Source organism: Lepidochelys kempii, chromosome 1 (genome assembly GCF_965140265.1).
Source record: "Lepidochelys kempii isolate rLepKem1 chromosome 1, rLepKem1.hap2, whole genome shotgun sequence".
NCBI lineage: Eukaryota > Metazoa > Chordata > Testudines > Cheloniidae > Lepidochelys > Lepidochelys kempii.
In genome coordinates, this window is record NC_133256.1 from 117,418,157 (window position 1) to 117,440,227 (window position 22,071).

The 22,071-nt window shown below is 42.3% G+C and overlaps 1 protein-coding gene across 6 annotated transcripts in view; it reads left to right on the top strand.

Annotated features, from left to right (window-relative positions):
- CHST10 (carbohydrate sulfotransferase 10) overlaps positions 1 to 21,844 on the top strand; it is a 32,491-nt gene extending 10,647 nt beyond the window's left edge. For 4 of the 6 annotated variants that reach the window (XM_073352051.1, XM_073352060.1, XM_073352080.1 and 1 more), the window contains exons 2-6: positions 6,105 to 6,242; positions 10,862 to 10,959; positions 16,110 to 16,344; positions 18,426 to 18,531; positions 19,276 to 21,844. In XM_073352051.1, coding sequence (XP_073208152.1) covers positions 6,143 to 6,242; positions 10,862 to 10,959; positions 16,110 to 16,344; positions 18,426 to 18,531; positions 19,276 to 19,813 — 1,077 coding nt within the window. In that variant the 5' untranslated portion in view covers positions 6,105 to 6,142 and the 3' untranslated portion in view covers positions 19,814 to 21,844. Of the gene's footprint in view, positions 1 to 6,101; positions 6,243 to 10,861; positions 10,960 to 16,109; positions 16,345 to 18,425; positions 18,532 to 19,275 lie in introns of all 6 variants that reach the window. The other 2 variants (XM_073352071.1, XM_073352041.1) reach the window with 1 other exon arrangement.
- The last annotated feature ends 227 nt before the right edge of the window (positions 21,845 to 22,071 follow it).

A 22,071-nucleotide genomic window follows, 5' to 3' on the forward strand; every position in this document is an offset into this window, starting at 1 on the left:
GGGGTACTGTGGACACAATTCGATGGTATTGGCCTCCGGGAGCTATTCCAGAGTGCTCCATTATGACTGCTCTGGACTGCACTCTCAACTCAGATGCACTGGCCAGGTAGACAGGAAAAGAACCGCGAACTTTTGAATCTCATTTCCTGTTTGGCCAGCGTGGCAAGCTGCAGGTGACCATGATGGAGTCCCAGAATCGCAAAAGAGCTCCAGCATGGACCGAACGGGAGGTACGGGATCTGATCGCTGTTTGGGGAGAGGAGTCCGTGCTATCAGAACTCCGTTCCAGTTTTTGAAATGCCAAAACCTTTGTGAAAATCTCCCAGGGCATGAAGGACAGAGGCCATAACAGGGACCTGAAGCAGTGCCGCGTGAAACTGAAGGAGCTGAGGCAAGCCTACCAGAAAACCAGAGAGGCGAACAGCCGCTCCGGGTCAGAGCCCCAAACATGCCGCTTCTATGATGAGCTGCATGCCATTTTAGGGGGTTCAGCCACCACTACCCCAGCCGTGTTGTTTGACTCCTTCAATGGAGATGGAGGCAATACGGAAGCAGGTTTTGGAGACGAAGAAGATGATGAGGAGGAGGAGGTTGTAGATAGCTCACAGCAAGCAAGCGGAGAAACCGGTTTTCCCGACAGCCAGGAACTGTTTCTCACCCTGGACCTGGAGCCAGTACCCCCCGAACCCACCCAAGGCTGCCTCCTGGACCCAGCAGGCGTAGAAGGGACCTCTGGTGAGTGTACCTTTTAAAATACTATACATGGAGCAATATATATCCTTAAAAGCAAGCGTGTGAAAGGATTACTTTGCCCTGGCATTTGCGGTTCTCCTAGATGTAGTCCTAAAGCCTTTGCAAAAGGTTTCTGGGGAGGGCAGCCTTATTGCGTCCTTCATGGTAGGACACTTTACCACTCCAGGCCAGTAACACGTACTCGGGAATCATTGTAGAACAAAGCATTGCAGTGTATGTTTGCTCGCATTCAAACAACATCCATTCTTTATCTCTCTGTGTTATCCTCAGGAGAGTGAGATATAATTCATGGTCACCTGGTTGAAATAGAGTGCTTTTCTTCAGGGGACACTCAGAGGAGCCCATTCCTGCTGGGCTGTTTGCCTGTGGCTAAACAGAAATGTTCCCCGCTGTTAGCCACAGGGAAGGGGGAAGGTTGAGGGGGTAGTCACGTGGTGGGAGGAGGCAAAATGTGACCTTGTAACGAAAGCACATGTGCTATGTATGTAATGTTAACAGCAAGGTTTACCCTGAAAGAGTGTAGCCACTGTTTTATAAAATGTGTCTTTTTAAATACCGCTGTCCCTTTTTTTTTTTCTCCAACAGCTGCATGTGTTTCAATGATCACAGGATCTTCTCCTTCCCAGAGGCTAGTGAAGCTTAGAAAGAAAAAAAAACGCACTCGCAATGAAATGTTCTCCGAGCTCATGCTGTCCTCCCACACTGACAGAGTACAGATGAATGCGTGGAGGCAAATAATGTCAGAGTGCAGGAAAGCACAAAATGACCGGGAGGAGAGGTGGCGGGCTGAAGAGAGTAAGTGGCGGGCTGAAGACAGGGCTGAAGCTCAAATGTGGCGGCAGTGTGATGAGAGGAGGCAGGATTCAATGCTGAGGCTGCTGCAGGACCAAACCAGTATGCTCCAGTGTATGGTTGAGCTGCAGCAAAGGCAGCTGGAGTACAGACTGCCACTGCAGCCCCTCTGTAACCAACCGCCCTCCTCCCCAAGTTCCATAGCCTCCACACCCAGACGCCCAAGAACGCGGTGCGGGGGCCTCCGGCCAACCAGCCACTCCACCACAGAGGATTGCCCCAAAAAAAGAAGGCTGTCATTCAATAAATTTTAAAGTTGTAAACTTTTAAAGTGCTGTGCTTAAAGTGCTGTGTGGCATTTTCCTTCCCTCCTCCACCACCCCTCCTGGGCTACCTTGGTAGTCATCCCCCTATTTGTGTGATGAATGAATAAAGAATGCATGAATGTGAAGCAACAATGACTTTATTGCCTCTGCAAGCGGTGATTGAAGGGAGGAGGGGCGGGTGGTTAGCTTTCAGGGAAGTAGAGTGAACCAAGGGGCGGGGGGTTTCATCAAGGAGAAACAAACAGAACTTTCACACCGTAGCCTGGCCAGTCATGAAACTGGTTTTCAAAGCTTCTCTGATGCGTACCGCGCCCTCCTGTGCTCTTCTAACCGCCCTGGTATCTGGCTGCGCATAACCAGCAGCCAGGCGATTTGCCTCAACCTCCCACCCCGCCATAAACGTCTCCCCCTTACTCTCACAGATATTGTGGAGCACACAGCAAGCAGTAATAACAGTGGGAATATTGGTTTCGCTGAGGTCTAAGCGAGTCAGTAAACTGCGCCAGCGCGCCTTTAAACGTCCAAATGCACATTCTACCACCATTCTGCACTTGCTCAGCCTGTAGTTGAACAGCTCCTGACTAGGGATAGCTCAGTGGTTTGAGCACTGGTCTGCTAAACCCAGGGCTGTAAGTTCTAATCCTTGAGGGGGCCATTTAGGGATCTGGGGTAAAAATTGAGGATTGGCCCTGCTTTAGAGGATCTCCTGAGGTCCCTTCTAACCCTGATATTCTATGATCTGGGGGTCCCTTCCAGCATTAAATGCTGTGTTTCAATTTTGGTGGGGAGGGATAGCTCAGTGGTTTGAGCATTGGCCTGCTAAACCCAGGGTTGTGAGTTCAATCCTTGAGGGTGCCATTTAGGGATCTGGGGCAAAAATTGGGGATTGATCCTGCTTTGAGCAGGGGGTTGGACTAGATGACCTCCTGAGGTCCCTTCCAACCCTGATATTCTATGATTCTACTGTCCAGGCTGCCTGTGTAGGGCTTCATGAGCCATGGCATTAAGGGGTAGGCTGGGTCCCCAAGGATACATATAGGCATTTCAACATCCCCAACAGTTATTTTCTGGTCTGGGAATAAAGTCCCTTCCTGCAGCTTTTGAAACAGACCAGAGTTCCTGAAGATGCGAGCATCATGCACCTTTCCCGGCCATCCCACGTTGATGTTGGTGAAACGTCCCTTGTGATCCACCAGAGCTTGCAGCACTATCGAAAAGTACCCCTTGCGGTTTATGTACTCGGCGGCTTGGTGTTCCGGTGCCAAGATAGGGATATGGGTTCCGTCTATAGCCCCACCACAGTTAGGGAATCCCATTGCAGCAAAGCCATCCATTACGACCTGCACATTTCCCAGGGTCACTACCCTTGATAACAGCAGATCTTTGATTGCGTGGGCTACTTGCATCACAGCAGCCCCCAAAGTAGATTTGCCCACTCCAAATTGATTCCCAACTGACCGGTAGCTGTCTGGTGTTGCAAGCTTCCACAGGGCTATCGCCACTCGCTTCTCAACTGTGAGGGCTGCTCTCATCTTGGTATTCATGCGCCTCAGGGCAGGGAAAAGCAAGTCACAAAGTTCCATGAAAGTTCCCTTACGCATGCGAAAGTTTCGCAGCCACTGGGAATCGTCCCAGACCTGCAACACTATGCGGTCCCACCAGTCTGTGCTTGTTTCCCGAGCCCAGAATCGGCGTTCCACAGCATGAACCTGCCCCATTAGCACCATGATGCATGCATTGGCAGGGCCCATGCTTTCAGAGAAATCTGTGTCCATGTCCTGATCACTCACGTGACCGCGCTGACGTCGCCTCCTCGCCCGGTATCACTTTGCCAGGTTCCGGTGCTGCATATACTGCTGGATAATGCGTGTGGTGTTTAATGTGCTCCTAATTGCCAAAATGAGCTGAGCGGCCTCCATGCTTGCCTTGGTATGGCGTCCGCACAGAAAAAAGGCGCGGAATGATTGTCTGCCGTTGCTCTGACAGAGGGAGGGGCGACTGACGACACGGCTTACAGGGTTGGCTTCAGGGAGCTAAAATCAACAAAGGGGGTGTCTTTACATCAAGGAGTATTTTAGGCAGGACTTCACGGAGGGTTCCAATAAGAAATGGTGCACCTAAGTTATCGTTGTTATTGGAACAAGGAGGTTAGCCTGGCCTCTGATTGATACATGGCTAGATTTACCTCGCTGCACCTTCTCTGTGAGTGACTGCAGTGTGACCTAGAGGAATGAGTCCCCTAGACAGGGGAGGGGGGGAGGCAAATGAGTACAAAACAAATCTGGTCTATTTCTTTTTTTGACCCACTCCATCTATCTTTTACATCTTTGGCTGGCAGCAGACGGTGCAGAAGGACTGCATGCCATCCACATCTCATGGCTGCTCGGCAGAAGATGGTACAGTACGACTGCTAGCAATCCTCATATCCTGCCTGCCTGGCAGAAGATGGTACAGTACGACTGCTAGTAGTCCGTATCGCCTGCCCGCTCACCATAAGACGGTTCAATAGGACTGACTGCAGGACTAAAGAGAATGACCTGGTCAAGTCACTCCAAATTTAGTCTCTGCGCCCATGTCTGTCCAGGCGCTCCCAGCCGACGTGGCCAGGAGCACCTCGGACATGACGATGACGGCTACCAGTCGTACTGTACTGTCTGCTACCAGAAGGCAAGGGGTTGCTGCTACTGTGTAGCAATGCCGTACCGCGTCTGCCAGCACCCAGGAGTCATAGGGTGACGGTTACCTGAGCGGGCTCCATGCTTGCCGTGGTATGGCATCTGCACAGGTAACTCAGGAAAAAAGGCGCGAAACGATTGTCTGCCCTTGCTTTCACGGAGGGAGGGAGGGAGGGAATGGGGGCCTGACGATATGTACCCAGAACCACCCGCGACAATGTTTTAGCCCCATCAGGCATTGGGATCTCAACCCAGAATTCCAATGGGCAGCGGAGACTGCGGGAACTGTGGGATAGCTACCCACAGTGCAATGCTCTGGAAGTCGACTCTAGCCTCGGTACTGTGGCAGCGCTCTGCCGAGTTAATGCACTTAATGCACTTAGAGCATTTTCTGTGGGGACACACACAGTCGAATATATAAAACCGATTTCTAAAAAACCGACTTCTATAAATTCGTCCTTATTCCGTAGTGTACACATACCCATAGTATGATAATGAAGGAAACTGTCTTTCAACAGCCAAATTAAAAATGATACATTGAAGGGGTGGGGGAGCTAATAATTTAGCTAAGCCTCACTACGTTATTGTGAAGTAATATTAATGTTTGACATTTGTATGTTAGATCCTCGTTAAGAGCTATCAAAGTTTCATTATCCTATTTATCTTCACGGAGAAGAGTTCTCTTAGAGGTGAAGTGCAAATACCCAAATTCAGGCCCTTGGGTATCTTGTGTTTATCCAGCACCAGTTGAAGCAGTACTGATATTGAAAGCAGGGTTAGGAATACAGCTTCTGCTTCATTCTTGCAATGAAACATCAACACCTGAGGGATCTCAGGTCTTAGCAGGTAAATGGAGATTGAACTAGAATTTTAAAAAGTTGTATAGACTTAACCTTTACGGGTGGGATTTGCAAAAGCACTCAACATTGGCCTAGCTGCTCCCATGGAAGTCAATTGCTAAGATGTCAGCTGCTGATCAAAACTAAACAAAACCGACATGCAGCCTTCCTACCCCAGCATATCTGCCAACTGCATGCCTAAGTAGCCTACCACTGTTACTCCATCCTCTCTCCCATTCCTCTTTGGTTCACCACCTGTTGTGCTTTGCTTTTAAACCAATAACTTGATCCTGCAATCTTTCCAGGTGAAACTTTTAACCTTCCTGAAGCCCTGTTGCCTTTGATGGGGCTCTGTAAGAGAAAAAGGGCTTGCCCTGTGGATCTGATTGCAGGGTGGGGGCCCAAAATAGTCATGTCTTTGGGGCAGGAATATTCTTTTACTACCCTTTCATACAGCACCCGAGCATGGTGGCAGCCTTGGCCAGGCTAGAGTCTCTAGCAGTTACTAGAACACCAGTAATAAAATGGTATCATAACTGTAGAAGTATTATATTTATTAAAGGCGATATTGTTATAAAGTTTACTCCTCGAGGTGTATTTGATTTCAGGCAAAAATATAATATGTGTATTTTAATGTCGGCTGTACAAAGTACTGGTTTTATAAAATAGAAGAAAATATATTTCGTATGTTGTAATTTTTACTTTTTTTTTTTAAGCAGGAAGATACAAAAGTTTTATATGGCTCACATCTGACAACATGCACCATCAGTGGCTGCTGTTAGCTGCATGCTTTTGGGTGATATTCATGTTCATGGTTGCTAGCAAGTTCATCACACTGACTTTTAAAGACCCAGATGGTAAGTTCACCTTTAATTAAATTTGATATAATACAGAGTTTTGAACAATGTTCTGTCCAAAAGTGACAGTGTAATCATTGTGCCCAAAGGAGATCCCAACACATTGTTATCTCTTTGTGTATTTTAGAGGATTAGAGATTGGAGCAGTGCATTTTATAAATTGCTAGCAAGTGACAATGCTAATACGTCTACAGTTTACATTCTTGTTTATAACGATCTGAAAAAATGACATTGCTAACAGATTCATACATTTGGGAACAGAGGGGGGGTTACATTTTGAAAGTCTGCCTTTTAATAAACAAGTTCTTGAACCAATTCAAATTCAACATCTTAGTCAGTAAACAAATGGTGCGTGTTTGAAGCAGTGCAGAACAATCCCCTGAATTGTTTCGTTCCTTATTAGAGAGAAGGAAGATTTCACAGTAACTAAATAGTAACTACATAGTCTTTATTTTCTGCACCATTTTAAATACTTGCCATCCAGTTACAGCATTCAAGAGACATTGTATAAAGTTTGATTAGCAGTGCACGTACCCTAACCTCCCCTGCCTTGCTCCTTACTTTCAATTTTATCCTCTGCTGCTTGATTGACAAATAGCTTATAGCTTTTGCTTAGCCTAAGTAGCCCAGATGGTATTAGACTGATAAGGAGTTTAAAGCCACTTGATGACACTACACAACATGGCGCATTCTCTATATACTGATATGTTGCTGTTAACAAGCAGACCTGCAGGGAGCGTATGATGAAAGCACTGACATGACATGCAGATAGTGTTTTTGAGAGAGAGTGTGAGTGTGAGATGTTAGAAGATACCTCTATTCTTGTATCTTTTAAAGACACTTAAAGAGTAAGGTCATCAGTTCAGTTCTTTTCAATGACTTGTCAATGGATAAATGGCACAGTTAAGTTCACTTAAATGGCATGCTTGGTAGTGTCTGCAGTCTTATTCAGCAAGGCTTACAGATGTGAACTCTTTGTAGCTGTTGGCACTGCAGGCTATTTCTGTGCTCTGTTATGGCTGCAGATGAGCTGATCTGACTTTAGTTAGATAACTTTTATTATTTTGTACTATGCTTATTCTTGAAGCAGTAAATGAAATAAAAGTGACCACTGATTTCCACAATAACAATGTATTGCTATAAGCATCTTATACATGAGGCTGCATGCCACAGCTTTCCATCAGGAAATGTCAAGAGAATTCAGATGTAATTATTTATTTTTAACTTTTTAGTTGGAATACCCACTCACCCCTTTTCTTTTTTGTACCTGCCAGTTTTTTGGGTCGAAGCTGATTCCTTTCCTCCCAGAATTGCTACTGGAACAAAAGACAATGTAATTCCTTAGGCTCCGATCCTGCAAAGCCTTAAGCGAATAGTTAACTTTACACACTGCGAGTAGCCCTATTGATTTTATTGGGAGTATTCACATAGATTATGTACATACCTCTGCAGAATCAGAGCCTTATTTGTTGTGCTAAGTAACTGCCATCCAGTGATATTGTATAGAATGTAGACAGCTGTAAGAACAGTGTTTGTTAGCTAAAGATTTCTGGAAAGGGATCATGAACATTAGTTTTGTGTATGACTTATCAAAATGATGGCTGAGGGGGAAGAGTGAGAGTAATTTTGGCCCTGAACTGTTTTGACCCAGAAATATTTAATAGTGATAGAAAAACTGTCTAATTACTGATTACTTATAAAAAAATATTCTGGCCCTCCTAAATGACATGCTGTCAACTCTTGTGAGACAATTTAAAGGTAGAAAATACTATTTGTTTGAGTTAACTCAACCAGTTTTCATAAGGTGTATGTTTTGTCCAAATTGCTTTTGATGGATAGCTTTTTAGGTCTTTATTTGCTCCTGTGATTAAGTAGGCAACTCCCTGGCTTATTTTTACTCATGTTTTTGCAACTTGGGTCCGGGTCCTGCAATGATTTGTGCTTGGACAGACTGCTTCACCTTGGCAGTTTGGCTCAGAAGTTTGGCTCACCTTTGCAGTTTGGCTCCTGCTTACAGGAGCTCATTGCAGGATTGGGGCCTTAGAGATGAACTGATTCTTTGGGTTCTAATCTGGTCTCCAGTGAGACATGATTTGCTTTGCCTTCTCTTTGATTTTTCTGTCTTATCTGCGTGTATCCTCAAAAATAAATAACTGACTTCCTTCCCCTTGTCTTTATAGAAGTGGTAGTTTCCATTTTGTTTAATCTCCTCCTGCTATGATATACAAGCTTTTAGCAAGCATTGATTATCCTCCTGCACCTCAGTATGCTTAAGTTACGTAACTTTTTTTCACTACCACTACTTAATTTTCCTATTACTACTCCTGAACTAATTTGAAGAAGAATAAACCTACTTGGCAGGGAAGATGGCTTAGCTTGCAATTTGAGACACTTCTGTTCTAGTTTCAGCAATAATAAATTCTCACCAAGATTCATGATTGTCCTTAAATTGCGGGTGGCTTGCTCTTTCAAGTATTTTTTATGTATCTGTAAAAATGTGAGAGTAATGTAATGAAGTGCCATATACTGTCTTGATTAATTATTATTGTAGGAGACATCTTAAGCCGTAGGGCAGAGGGTTGGGAATCTTTGTTTGTTTGAAAGCTACAATAGAATTTTATTTTTGAGGGAAGGCTTTGCGTGTGTGGCGTGTGTGTGTGTCCCAGAAGCATCTTTGCAACTGTCATTTATTTATCATTTGTACTGTGGATTGTGCCTAGTAGCTCCAGTCATGGATCAGGACACGATAGCACGACAAACATAGAACAAAAAGGCTGTAAGGTCTTTGGAGTAAAGGCTACTGCAGTATAAGACGAGAGACCAGGTGAAGACAGCCAGCAGATGGGGAACACAAGGGAACAGTCTTCCTTTTTTCCCCGTTTGTCTAACTGCTCACTTCCCCTTCTCTCTCCCTCCTGTGCTACTTTGTTCTATGTATGAACAGAGTTGAATTGACAGGAAATTGAGGGGTTTCCCTAAATTTCATTTTGCTGTTGCCGTGAACGGAAATGGCAAAATCTGATTACTTCCTCTTTACTCCAATTTCAGATTGCTACTTTGCTCCCTGTGCAAATAGTAAAGTTAAAGTGAAAAGATCTTCTAAATTTCACTTTGCAGTACAGGCACATGAATGAAGCAACAAGTGCTGGTGGGTGCTTCTCTTTGTACTAGGACATATGGAGACAAGTAACTACCTTCACAGAAGAAAAAAAATATAGAGTGCTAAACTGCGGCGGGGGGGACCAGTATGACCCAACCCTTTACGATTAATACTCATAGTGAGGATTATCCTCAAAAATATTGTACTCAGTTGACAAGGGGCTTGTTTATTTTACTTTATTTTGTTTAGCAATTGTTCTTTAAATCAATTATTTGTTTTCCATATTTTATTAGTATGGCATTTTTTCCCTTCTGCCCTGGACCAAATATTCCTCTGAGTACACAGGGTCTAGGGGAAGGTAAATGCAAATTCCCCACCCTTGGTTATGCAAAAGCTTTTTGAAGGTACACCCTGAGGAGTGGGCCATTGTGAGCTGATCACCTTTTACATAAGGCCAAGAGCAAAATCCGAAGCTGTATAAAGGAAAGACTGAAATGCTTATGGTGGTTCTGAGTCTGAATGTGAGACTGTCACAAATTTGTTGCCACGGGGAAAAAGCATTTCTGAGTTCTGAAGGATTGACACCTTGTTGAAGTTAGGGTGACCTCTGAGAAGATTTTTAGCATGTGTGTAGGTTGTTTTTTTTTTAAATTTTTAATATGTTTTCTATGTAATGCTTTCACCTTAAAAATAGTATGTGCTTGCTTAAAAAGAGTTGTGTTGTTAACTTATAACTACAGATAATACACTGGTTCTAGCCTCTGGAGAGAAAGCAAAGTGCAGATACTGGCCTTTTGGGCAGTCTAGCTTGCTGGGAATATCACGGTGTAGACAGGGAACTGTGCAGCCTGGAAAAACCCTGTTCAGGAAGAAGAGAGAAGTGGATGTCAGCCCAAGAGAGGTGATGGCTGAGGAGCTGGGAGCTTGGAATGGGTGCCCTTATGAACCATAAGGAGGAATACAGGCGCGGTTGCCCTGAACGGTGACATTTACAACAGGACAAACCTGCATACTAAGATGCGCAAACACTGATGGATTAATTTTCTTTTTGGCTATACTTAGCTGAGCTTACAGAAAGTAAAAATCTCCTGCTGTCAAACCCATATAGTTATGCTCATTTGTCTACTGAATATAATTTAAATATCATACATTAATGTCTCGAACAATATGTGAAATGACTAGATGAATCTTTTTTACAGGCTGGATTTATGAATTCTTATGTTTCTCTGCTCTTCTGTTAATAAAAGCCTAATAAAGACATAGCACAATATTAATCCCTGGTGTAATCCTACTGAAATTATACCGGGGTGAATTACGCCTTTAGCAACCAACATCCCAGAAGGGGACATCCTCTAAAATATTAGTGAGCCATATTGTGCCATGTTTGTTTCAGTAACCTTCCATTTTGAAGCAAGCCCTAACGTGTGTGTTGATTCAAGAATTGATACCAGTAGTTGGCTGTAATGCAGAAATAATTGTCCATTTTTCTATAATTTTCTCCTCTCTCATTCTTATCTAGTATATGGTGTCAAGCAAGAGCCATTAATGCTGACAGCTATGACAAAAGTTGAAAAGATACAAGTGCCAGAGGAGAAATGTTTGCCTGAAGAATTCCAGGTGCCTGCTTTTGAGATAACTGTTCAGTTCGCTGAAAAATGTGTGAAAATGTGGAGTTAATGAAAGAAAGCTCTTGTTTTAGGGCATCAGGAATTGCTGGGCAAGAAATATGTACTTGGCCCTTTTATTTAGAATAAATTAGGTGAACATCATACTGTTCTTCTTGGAGTTGTCATGGGGTTCAATCACTGCTGGGGCGCCTCCTTGTGGCTGCACCTGGGAATTAGTTCTGAACTGGTCTGACATACCCTTCTTAAGTTGCTTGCCCCTGGTTTCTCTCTTTCTCTCTCTCCGCTCAAGTTACTTCCTCTTTGTGACTTGCCCGGTGGTCTCTTTCTGGAGTCAGGATGCTCCCTCTTCATGTCTCAGCCTTCCGGCCAGTCACTATTTAGTTCTCATCTTCCACAGTATCAAAGTCCCACTGGACAAGCTGTTTCAGGCAGTCTTCTGATCCACTGCCAAGTCTGTGCCACTTTCCCAGTAGCCGGTAGGGCAACTCAGGCCCAGCCACTACTCCCGGTTCCAGCCCACTATATTTATTTTTGTAATTAGACTGTGTCTCCCCACTTTTGGTTCCTTTAGTCCTCTGTGCAGTCTCTGTTTTTGTCTTTTGCTCTGCCTGTTCCATTCCGTATCCCCCCGCACTCCCCTTCTGCATGTATCGTGTACTCTCTGCTCCACATCTTAAGGTTTCACCTAAGCAGAACATGAACCCAATAGACTTCATTACAAGTTGAACTTTCTAGTATGCAATTTTGAGTGACTGGAAATTAGGCAAAACAAGTCTGCTACTCTCTAATTTACAGAGACAAGCCAATAACCCCATGTCATGGAATAAAGAATTGATGAGGGAGGCTGTTTTGGTGATGTTCTGAGGGAAGCTCTTTTTCCCATTGTCTCAAGTCATTTTATGGCTGATTTTTTGCATGTAGAGGTTGAAATTGAAGTCGTTACCAGAATGCTCAAACTGAGAAAGCCCCGGGTTTTGGACAGTACTTTGATGTAAGGCTGGCAATATTGTAAGTGTATAAAATCTGCCCTTGCATATCAGGGAAAGAATAATGAAATGCCAGAATACAGTACTATCTCCCCCATGACTTTATGACAGCTTGAAGTGCTGAGGAGAGCTGTTAATCCAGAATACATGCAAAGGTGATGTTTATAGTCAGACAAGCAATCTGCTAGGTTTTTCAGATTTCATTATGGCCAAGAGAGATTGGAGAGGAGTAGCAGTAGAAAGCAAGATACTGTTTTCCCATGGAGAATTGGGGTGGAAAACAAGAAGGCTTTTAATTAGCCTCCTTACGTATGTTTCACAGACACATGCTTGAAGCTTTTGACATTTTGAATGCATGGATGACAGTGCTTGGGTTTCCAAGCTCCCTTAATCAAATCCTTCTGAACTTTACCTTTGTAACAGTGAGTTATAGAGAGGTCAAAGTGAATAACGGACTTTATTCAAGAAAATAAAATAAGTAGGGTCTCTTCTTTCACAATGACAGGTTTCAGAGTAACAGGTGCCACAAGTACTCCTTTTCTTCTTTCACAATATGTTTCTAACATTTGTGCTGAGATCGGCAGTGACAATAAGAAATCTATAAGGACAGAATGCAGCTGGAACCAATAACATGGGGGATCGGGGCTGTCGGTAGCCACACCATAGTTAAGGTTGTAACTGAATTTTCCTTATAAATCAGATTTTGGCCCATCCCTCTACTAAAATCCAAAAGCTGGTAGTCAGGCCTGGGGAAAAGGTAAATTTTTCTCCCTCATTTGAAATAAATGGTGCCTGATGGCCTAGAAATGGAGGTGTTTAGCAGAGTTGACAAAGCTTTCCAACTTTTTACTACTTTGCACCAAGAGGCAATATGAAAAGGGAGGAAAAACGAGAGGAAAATTTGAGTGAAAATTAGTTTGTGAAAATGTGTGTTTTTCTTCATGATCTAACCACTCTATATAAAATTTAGTTCGCTGGACTCATCTAGTTGAGATCTAGTGCATAGGACCAAATATTACTTGATTGAACACTAACTTCAAAGGTTATTTTAAATAGCAGTATCAAGATAGCTCATTGGCTTAGACTCCCTTAAAATGACTGCTGGAGGTGTCAGCACACTTTTTCTTTTTTCTTTTAATCGCTCCTCCCCATTTTTAAATGAAAGCTTCTAGCCCTTTTCCGTGAAGAATCCGGCCTCACCGTGTAAACCAATTACTGGGGAAGCCTGTTAGTAGAAAAAATAGATTTTTCCCCCACCAGAATTGAAGTTAATCCAGCAAGCTGTTTATACCTAAAGAGCTCCCTTTTTAAGATTGGTGGTCACCACAGTTCTGCCAGATCCTTGCTTGAGACCAGAAAGTGGGAGGCAATTAAAATGGAAGGATCCTAATTCATCTATTCAAGGGGCAGGTGAATGTTGCCACCTTCTGCTGTTGATCCTCTTCCTCCTGCCCCTGCCAAGTCCCTGCTAACCCCAGTACTCCCTTCAGTAGACCTCCTAAGGTGTTCACTTCCTGTGGATTTAAGAGGCCCAGTGGAGATGTGTGGGGTAAGGAGAGCATGGAGCGTGGAGGTGCAGTGGGGAAGTGGGTCATGGAGAGGGGTAGCAGAGAGAGGAGGTTGTATCCCTCAGGGGAAAACTGGAGGTTGGGTAGCAGAACAGAAGTGCAGAAGGAAAGCATAAGAAGCACTGAAGAAGGGGCCAGAATGTATTTCAAGCCTTAGGTTTCTTCTTTCCCCTTCCCTGTAAGCTGTAGGTTGTTCACTAAGACGTCACCCACTCTCTGAAAGATTTAAGGTGCTTGTGCAGACGCCCTCCTTCAGAGGATCAAATCATCTAAGTTTAGATCGTCTGTCACATGCCTGACTTTAAGTCTCTATATGGAGTAACCCTTGTTCTGAGGCTAATGCAGAAAGGCCATAAGCTTTATTACCCTGCAAGATCTTTAAGGCTGTAGCAGCTTTCAGCCTCATAAACCCAAGCTGCTTTACTTTAAACTGTTAATCTGTGGGTCTTTTTTCAGGGAATTTCCCTAAGCATTCCAATGTCTCACTTTAACAGAATCAGAATGCTCTGTATGCTTTCTGGAAAGCCAACACCTAACACTGAATGAAATAATTGTAGACATGACTGTGACAGGTTGGATCACAGAAAACCCCTTGGGAACTGCCAGCTGATGTGCTGAGACTACTTCTAAGTCTGTTGTCCCTGGCAGCTTGGGACTTCAGGTTTGAGCCTGCCTGGTTTGAGCCAGACATGCTAGCCGGCTGCAAACCCAGACCCATGTCTGAACCACGTTCCCCAAAATCTGCAGGCTTAACTGAAAGTGGCCTAAGAAGTGTTCCTGTCTCTAACACCCAGATGTCCAGCTCCCAATGGGGTCCAAACCCCAAATAAATCCGTTTTACCCTGTATAAAGCTTATGCAGGGTAAACTCATAAATCGTTTGCCATCTATAACATTGATAGAGAGAGATGCACAGCTGTTTGCCCCCCCAGATATTAGTATATACTCTGGGTTAATTAATAAGTAAAAAGTGATTTTATTAAATACAAAAAGTAGGATTTATGTGGTTCCAAGTAATAGCAGACAGAACAAAGTCAATTACCAAGCAAAATAAAATAAAACACGCAAGTCTAAACCTAATACAGTAAGAAGCTGAATACTGATAAAATCTCACCCTCAGAGATGTTCCAATAAGCCTCTTTTATGGACTAGCCTCCTTCTAGTCTGGGTCCAGCAATCACTCACACCCCCGTGGTTATTGTCCTTTGTTCCAGTTTCTTTCAGGTATCCTTTGGGGGTGGAGAGGCCATCTCTTGAGCCAGCTGAAGACAAAATGGAGGGGTCTCCCAGGGGTTTAAATAGACTTTCTCTTGTGGGTGGACACCCCTCCCTCCCCCTGTGTAGAATCCCAGCTACAAGATGGAGTTTTGGAGTCACATGGGCAAGTCACATGTCCTTACAGGTAGCAGCCATTGTTCACATGCTACCTTGAACGTCCTCAGATAGACTTCTTATGTGGATTGGAGCTTTCCAAGATCCATTGTCTGTTAAGCGTTTCTTGATTGGGCACTTAAGTTGCACATTCCTTTCTAAAGAAGCTGACCAAATGCCTTACTAAGGCTACTTAAAATCAAACAAGTACACAGCCAATATTCATAACTTCGAATACAACAATGACACATGCATACAAATAGGATGAATATATTCAGTAGATCATAACCTTTACAAAGATTGTTACGTGGCATATGTAGCATAAAACATATTCCAGTTATGTCATATGTACATTCATAAGCATCTTCTCATAAAGCATTGTGGGGTGCACCGTCACAATGACCATTTCCATTAAACAGAGCTTGAGCTGTTTACCGTGATGTGTTCTTGAGATATTACTGCTCCTCTATCATCTTTGCTTCTCTTTCTGATTATTGGGTTGCTATTTGATTAAGTAGTTCCTCTTCCTCATCCAGAATTGTGCTACGGCCTGCCTCTGTGCAAAACTTTCCCAAGCAACTGCAGAGTGAAAGGACCATTAATGTTTGCTTCATTGCTGCCCGTTGGGCTCTGAAGAGCACTTGTGAAACTGAGCAGAATTTGGTCAACCTTACTTTGCTGCAGCTTGGAGAAACGGATGCATTAGGACTGTATGCATGTGCAGATACGGGAAGTCAGCACAGCATCACTTTGCATCTGGAAGGTTATCTTCCTGTCCATAAGGGCTAAAAATCTTTTATGTTTCAAATGAAAACTTCATTTCTGCTGAAACTGATTGCTTAGCTCTGCCTTCCCACCACCTGGAAAAGTTCCTACTTGCCACTGCACTTAGACAAGGAATTTTAAGTTCTGGTAAAAGCATGGTTTGTTCCTTTCTATACAGACAAGGCCAAACTTGATAAAAATTGCTGTATAGAAAGGTTCTTACCCTCCTAGATAATGATTGAAAATCACCAGCCTCTGTAGTAGCAACACTGAGGAAGCCAACATAAACCAACTGGGATGATGTGAATTTAACAGTATTTTTTATACAGACAAGGGCGGAACATAATATATACTCTACTATGATACTGAATTTGACTGGTTGGTCTCTTACTCTCTAAAATTTGATCTAGAAGTTAAACTTTTGCTTGTTTTTTTTTTTTTTTTAATAAGCCGACTGGAAGAGTTTTTTCTGAAGATCCGATGCACCAACCCCTGGTCCATGTGAAAAGGATTGAACTTCTCAGGAATGTGTGCAGAGATGCAGCGCTGAGAAATCTCTCTCATACTACTGTTTCCAAGTTTGTCTTGGACCGAATATTTGTTTGTGACAAGCACAAGATCCTATTCTGTCAGACTCCAAAAGTGGGCAACACTCAATGGAAAAAAGTCTTGATTGTTTTAAATGGTACCTACTTACTCTAATGAGTGTAAGGTTTTTGTTTGAGGGGGAAAGGGCTGAGTCACTAGAATGAGGGAAGCATTAAAACTAATTTCTTAACATTCTTCTTTACAAACAGATACTTAATTCCACTCATTCATTCCTTGCAGTTCCTTTTAGTCCTTTTTAAATGTCTCCATCTGAAAAATTAAAAATTACCTTCTTTCTGCTAGAATAAATATCTTTTAACTTACCTAAAAGTGATTTATCTGAGCCATTGAGGATTTATTTGGTGGATTTATTTTCACTGCAGGCCGAACACCCTGTGAGTAGAATTTTTAAGCAAGTGAATCATAAAGGATCACAATCCCCTAAGCCAGGGTAATTTAAAACCTATGACTTGAACCAACAACAAAAGGAACAGTTGTGATTTCAAGTGTCTAGCCATAAGAAAAAGTTCAGTTTTTCAGCAGTACTGTAAGATTTCCGTGGCATGAAGCTGGAATTTCTGTCTTGACAGCAGTTCTCAATTTTCAGCTTGGCAGCTGCTGCAGATCTGTAACACTGGGATTTTGTATATACATTATTAATGGGCCATGGCATGAGTTATGAAGAATCAATCATACACTTAAGGGTGTAGAATTGTAGCCTGGTCAGTGAAAATAAATTGTAGAATGACTTAAAACAGGAGAAAAGGAACAATGTTGTGATTTGTGTTAAAATAAATTTCTGACAGGTGCATGTTCTCTCTCTCTCTCTCTCTCTCTCTGAAGTGTTATGGTCTGTGAACAAAAATAATTAACCTCTTCAAGGCTATATCTCAAGGTGCAGTTTGCACAGTAAAAGTAAATGCAAACTTGGGTGAATGGTTTAATGTAATCACTGATGTCAAACAAGGATGCATTCTCTCATCTCTCCTATTTGGTATTGCCACTGAGTTCATTTTGAGAAAAAATGTAGATGGATACAACACAGGCCTCACATGGCTTGACAACGTACAACAGAAGATCTAGATAGTGTTAACGACATAGCTCTTCTGAGTGACTGCTCAACCAACACGTAAGCAAAGACCGAAAGTCCTAGGCTGTCAAGTCTGGCTTTTGCCAGCATTCAATTCACACAAGAAAAGGGGAGGACAAAAAGCATTAATTATAAAACAGGAAAGACTGTTTTCCATTAAAGACATTAAGACATTAAGACATTCCATAAAGACATTAAGATTCCAAGCTGTGTGAATTAGTCACTGCAGCCTTATCGACACTAGGCTTTTTTCTGAAACATGTTTCCTGGCACCAGTGCGACTCCAGCAGTGGGAGCACTTGTGTATAGATGGGCACTGGTGACTTTCATGGAGACTTGCTAGTCTGATGACACTGCGCTTGTCCTTCCGCCCACATGGAATCCCACTGAGTTCCATGGCGCTCTATATTGGCACGTCACTGCAGGACTGGGGTCCTAAACTAGCTGTTACTCTTTCCTGCACCTTCACGTGCCTACAGAAAGACTGATAAACTAACACCTGGACTCTCACCATTCTAAATGTGTTATGTATTTTATTCTCTTATGCAACACAGAAGGATCTGAAGTTTGGTAGTTTTCAGCATAGTTTTTCGTTTAATTAAAAAAGGACCCAAGCAAAGAAAGCTTGCCAGGAGCTTGACAGTGAAGTGTTTTTGAGTTAACATGGTTCAAGTAGACGCTTTACAGTGTTCCCTGTTTGCTGGAAACTAAACCAAAAAAGCCAATCCCTCCTGTAATGCTAAGCTTTTCAGCTGGGTTATGTGGGAGGAAAGTTGTGGGAAGGGAGGGGAGGGGAGGGCTGACAGATAGATAATGCTTGTTTAACATGCATTATTAAGAAACTTGAATGCTTGTTTGGTTTAGACAGGAGTTATGTTACAAATCTCCAAATCTGTATTCTTTTGAGTGTTGAACAGCCGTTAGTGTTGCAGTCTGAATCTTCCCTTATTTAACAGCTTTTGTACCTAGTAACCATAGATATTAATGCCACAGAAGAGAGAAAAAATAAATAAAAACACCACTGAGACACAAATACCCTTCCCCACCTCTTTTAAAGGTAACCTTTTCTGTCTGTCTTCTTTATCTAGGAGCATTTTCTTCCATAGAAGAGATTCCAGAGAACATTGTACATGACCATGAGAAGAACGGACTTCCACGCTTATCCTCCTTCAGTGACTCTGAAATTCAAAAACGGTAAGATGTGATTTCCCAAGGAGATAAATAGGTTTCTGAACCAAAGAGGAAAATTAGGAGGTGTTACCACTGGTGTAACTCTGCTGATTCCGTTGATGTTGGTGTTACCATCTCATGTTGACTTCAGAGGCGTAAAACCAACATTACTGATGAAATGGAGTGGAGAATCAAACCCAGGCTGTGCTTAGATGTGCTTAGGATTTCTCTGGTTCATCTGTTACCTATATAACACGGTAAGTGCTCAGGGTGTTTTAAATAAAAGATAGAAGAAGATTCCTTTCTTAGAAAAACTTACAATCTAAGGTCAGATTGTGCCACCTTTATTCACATCAACAAGTGCCTTACTTCGTAAGTAATGCTACTGAAATCAATTGGGCCCTGAGAAGGGTTGAGGAAGTGGGAGGATAGGAACAAAATGATTGTGGTCACTTAGGAGACTTGTGCCCAGATGGTTATGAAAATACAGTTTTTTGTTTAGTCTTATACTCAAGGTTTTTATAAGCCACCCTGAAGAACTGGTTTTGAGAAGGGATAGTTCCATAACAGAAAGGTGACATCTCATTTGAGGCCAGGTCCAAAGCTCATTTGAGCCAGTGTCTGAGAGAGAGATAAAAAGTGGGCTCCTCCTTAAAAGTCATATTCTTGGTGTTTCAGAGGTCGTATTTTATCTCAGTTTTGTAGCTTTTCGGTACGTAGTTCACTTTTTCTATCTGTTTAATCCCTTCCATTTCTGTTTGCCTTTAGACTGAATTTATACTTCAAGTTTTTTATTGTAAGAGATCCATTTGAAAGACTTATTTCTGCATTTAAGGACAAGTTTGTCCACAATCCTCGATTTGAACCTTGGTACAGGCATGAAATTGCTCCTGGCATTATTCGGAAATACAGGAAGAATCGCACAGAGACAAAGGGGCTGCAGTTTGAGGACTTTGTGCGCTATCTGGGGGACCCTAACCACCGATGGCTAGATGTTCAGTTCGGTGATCACATAATTCATTGGGTAACATACGTGGAACTTTGTGCCCCATGTGAAATAACTTATAGTGTGATTGGACACCATGAAACCCTGGAGGATGATGCTCCATATATCTTGAAAGAAGCAGGAATAGACCATCTGGTATCATATCCCACAATTCCACCAGGAATAACGGTATACAACAAAACAAAGGTAGAGCGTTATTTCTCAGGAATTAGCAAGAGAGATATAAGACGCCTATATACTCGCTTTGAAGGAGACTTTAAACTCTTTGGATATCGGGAACCAGATTTTTTGCTAAACTGATGTCTAGAAACTGTGAAGACATGTCTATCAGATTAAACTAAAGCATATGAATACCAGCTGAAGCACTGACAGAACTGGGATTGACAGTAGTGTACCACTGTTTTCTAGTTTTTTGATGTTGCTCCATTTTTCAGTGGAATATTTGTCACACGAACAATTAGGGGTTCCTAACTGTTAGCCACTGACCATGTTTTCAACATATGACATTGCAATCTTCTATTGTGAATTAAATCTGTCTCATCCAACATATATACTGTATTTATCCCCTCTTCCCAAGGAAAAAGAGGAAGAAACCACTAGACTATAAAAGAACATCAAATAGAATGCAATGTAAAATGTTGTAAAGCATTTCGTAAAGATACCAGTTTTGTGAAATGCAAGGGGACCTGATGCTTATAAAAAGAAATGTGGAGTTTCTCACGGGGTATGAAAACAAGAGGCGGACATAGGACCAAAAACCGATGATGCGCTAGACAAGCAAAAGACATCCAGAGTCTGCTCTGTGGCTTCTATAATCGTTGTGCTGAGCTAATGCTGTTTTTTGTGATACACATAAAATGAGTCTAACTTGACAGAAGCTTCAGTCCTATCCAAAAAGGGCGGATTCCAGAGGCCATTTGTTTTTATTTTGTGTCATGGTGTTATCTGTACTTACGACTGGTCTATCAGGCCACATAATGGTTCATTTTTTAATTGTTAACTTCCAAGTTTGTATGTTGTCTGAAAACTTGAGGTGGAGCATAGATCCCAACAAGAAACTCGGAAGGACTGTTGGGGAGACTTTGAGGAAAACTAATTAAAAAGTAAAGATGAATTGTATTTGCAAGAGCAAATATAGAAGCCAAGACCCGCTTTCTAAATAGTGTGCATTTTAACGTTGTTTATTTTCTAATGTTTCAGGCTGTTACAAATATTAAATAAGCCATGAGAACAAGAAAGCATATGAACATAAAAGTTGCCGTAATTATTTGGACCAATAGTCCAGCCACTCCAGTATCCTGCTTCCAGCAGTGATCAGTACCTGATGCTTCAGAGAAAAACAAATCCCCTCCCAAAATGTACCTCCCCAATTCTAAATGGGTAGATTCATTCTTGACTCTTCCCGGTGGTCAGTTGGCATAATGCCCTAAATCAAAGCTGCCCAAACTTTAGGCCATCAGCTTTGGCAACTTGCCAGGAGTTCAAGAGCTACACTTGTGTATACATTTTTCAATGAAAATTAAATTAACACAACCATAGTATTTGCCTGTGCGTGCACTGTTCCTGTTTGATTACGAGAAGTCTTTTTGTTTTTTAGTTCACCAGCAATAAAAACCGGTGGTTGATCAGCTTTGCCCCCACCCTGCAGTAAGTGGCAGAGGGAAGACCACAGCTGCATTTTAGGATTCGCAGAGTCATATTTGGCTGCCAAGCAGCATTTTTGGCATCTCTCTCCTAAAGGATGAATTTTGAATATAATAGTGTCTCAACTTCCATGGCTAGAATCATTAATGATGGCCATAAAGTTATGGAGTCTTTCGTTCTAAATCCAGCCACAGTATTTGTCTGGATAGCCTCCTGTGGCAGGGCAAAGGAAGTATCTTACACCTGTGAACTTAAAAAAGGAAAACCAGTGCCAAATTGGACATGGGCTGCTGTCCTCAAAAAAGGAAGTCCTTTAGTAGCTGGATGTGATTCCAGAAGCATATTGACAGACTGGTCTAAGGGAGAATTGTTACTGGGCATTGTTCACAAAAGAACAGTCTAAAGTGGCAAAGCTTGAAGTGCTCTTGTTTTTCTTGAAAAAGCAGCAGTTACAATGTCTTAGATTTGTTACTTCTTAACTGATAATTAAAGGATGTAACAGCTCAGTTATTTTTATATGAAGTCATAGAAAAGTATATTGTTAAATGCATTTCAGAGCTAATGAGCTGATTGATTACCTCTCTATTGAATTAAAATGTAACAACGTGAATAATGTATAGTGAATTAAGGCCTTAAAGTTTAGTCCTAATAAAGGTGAAGTAGAATTTTTCTCTCTCAAGCAAAAGATACTGATCACATACCTGTGTCTGGTTTTATTCTTCTTAGCACAGTGTTTGGTACTAGATGCAGTGACCTACTAAGTTCAATTAAATTTGTATTCTGTGCCCTTTTTCTAATGGTTCCATACGACTAGCTCTGTGCTCCTACACTTTACAGTCTGGAATTGGAATGCTCATTATCTTTTTCTCAATTTGTAAGTGAAATATACTAAAACAATATTCCTCTGAGCTACT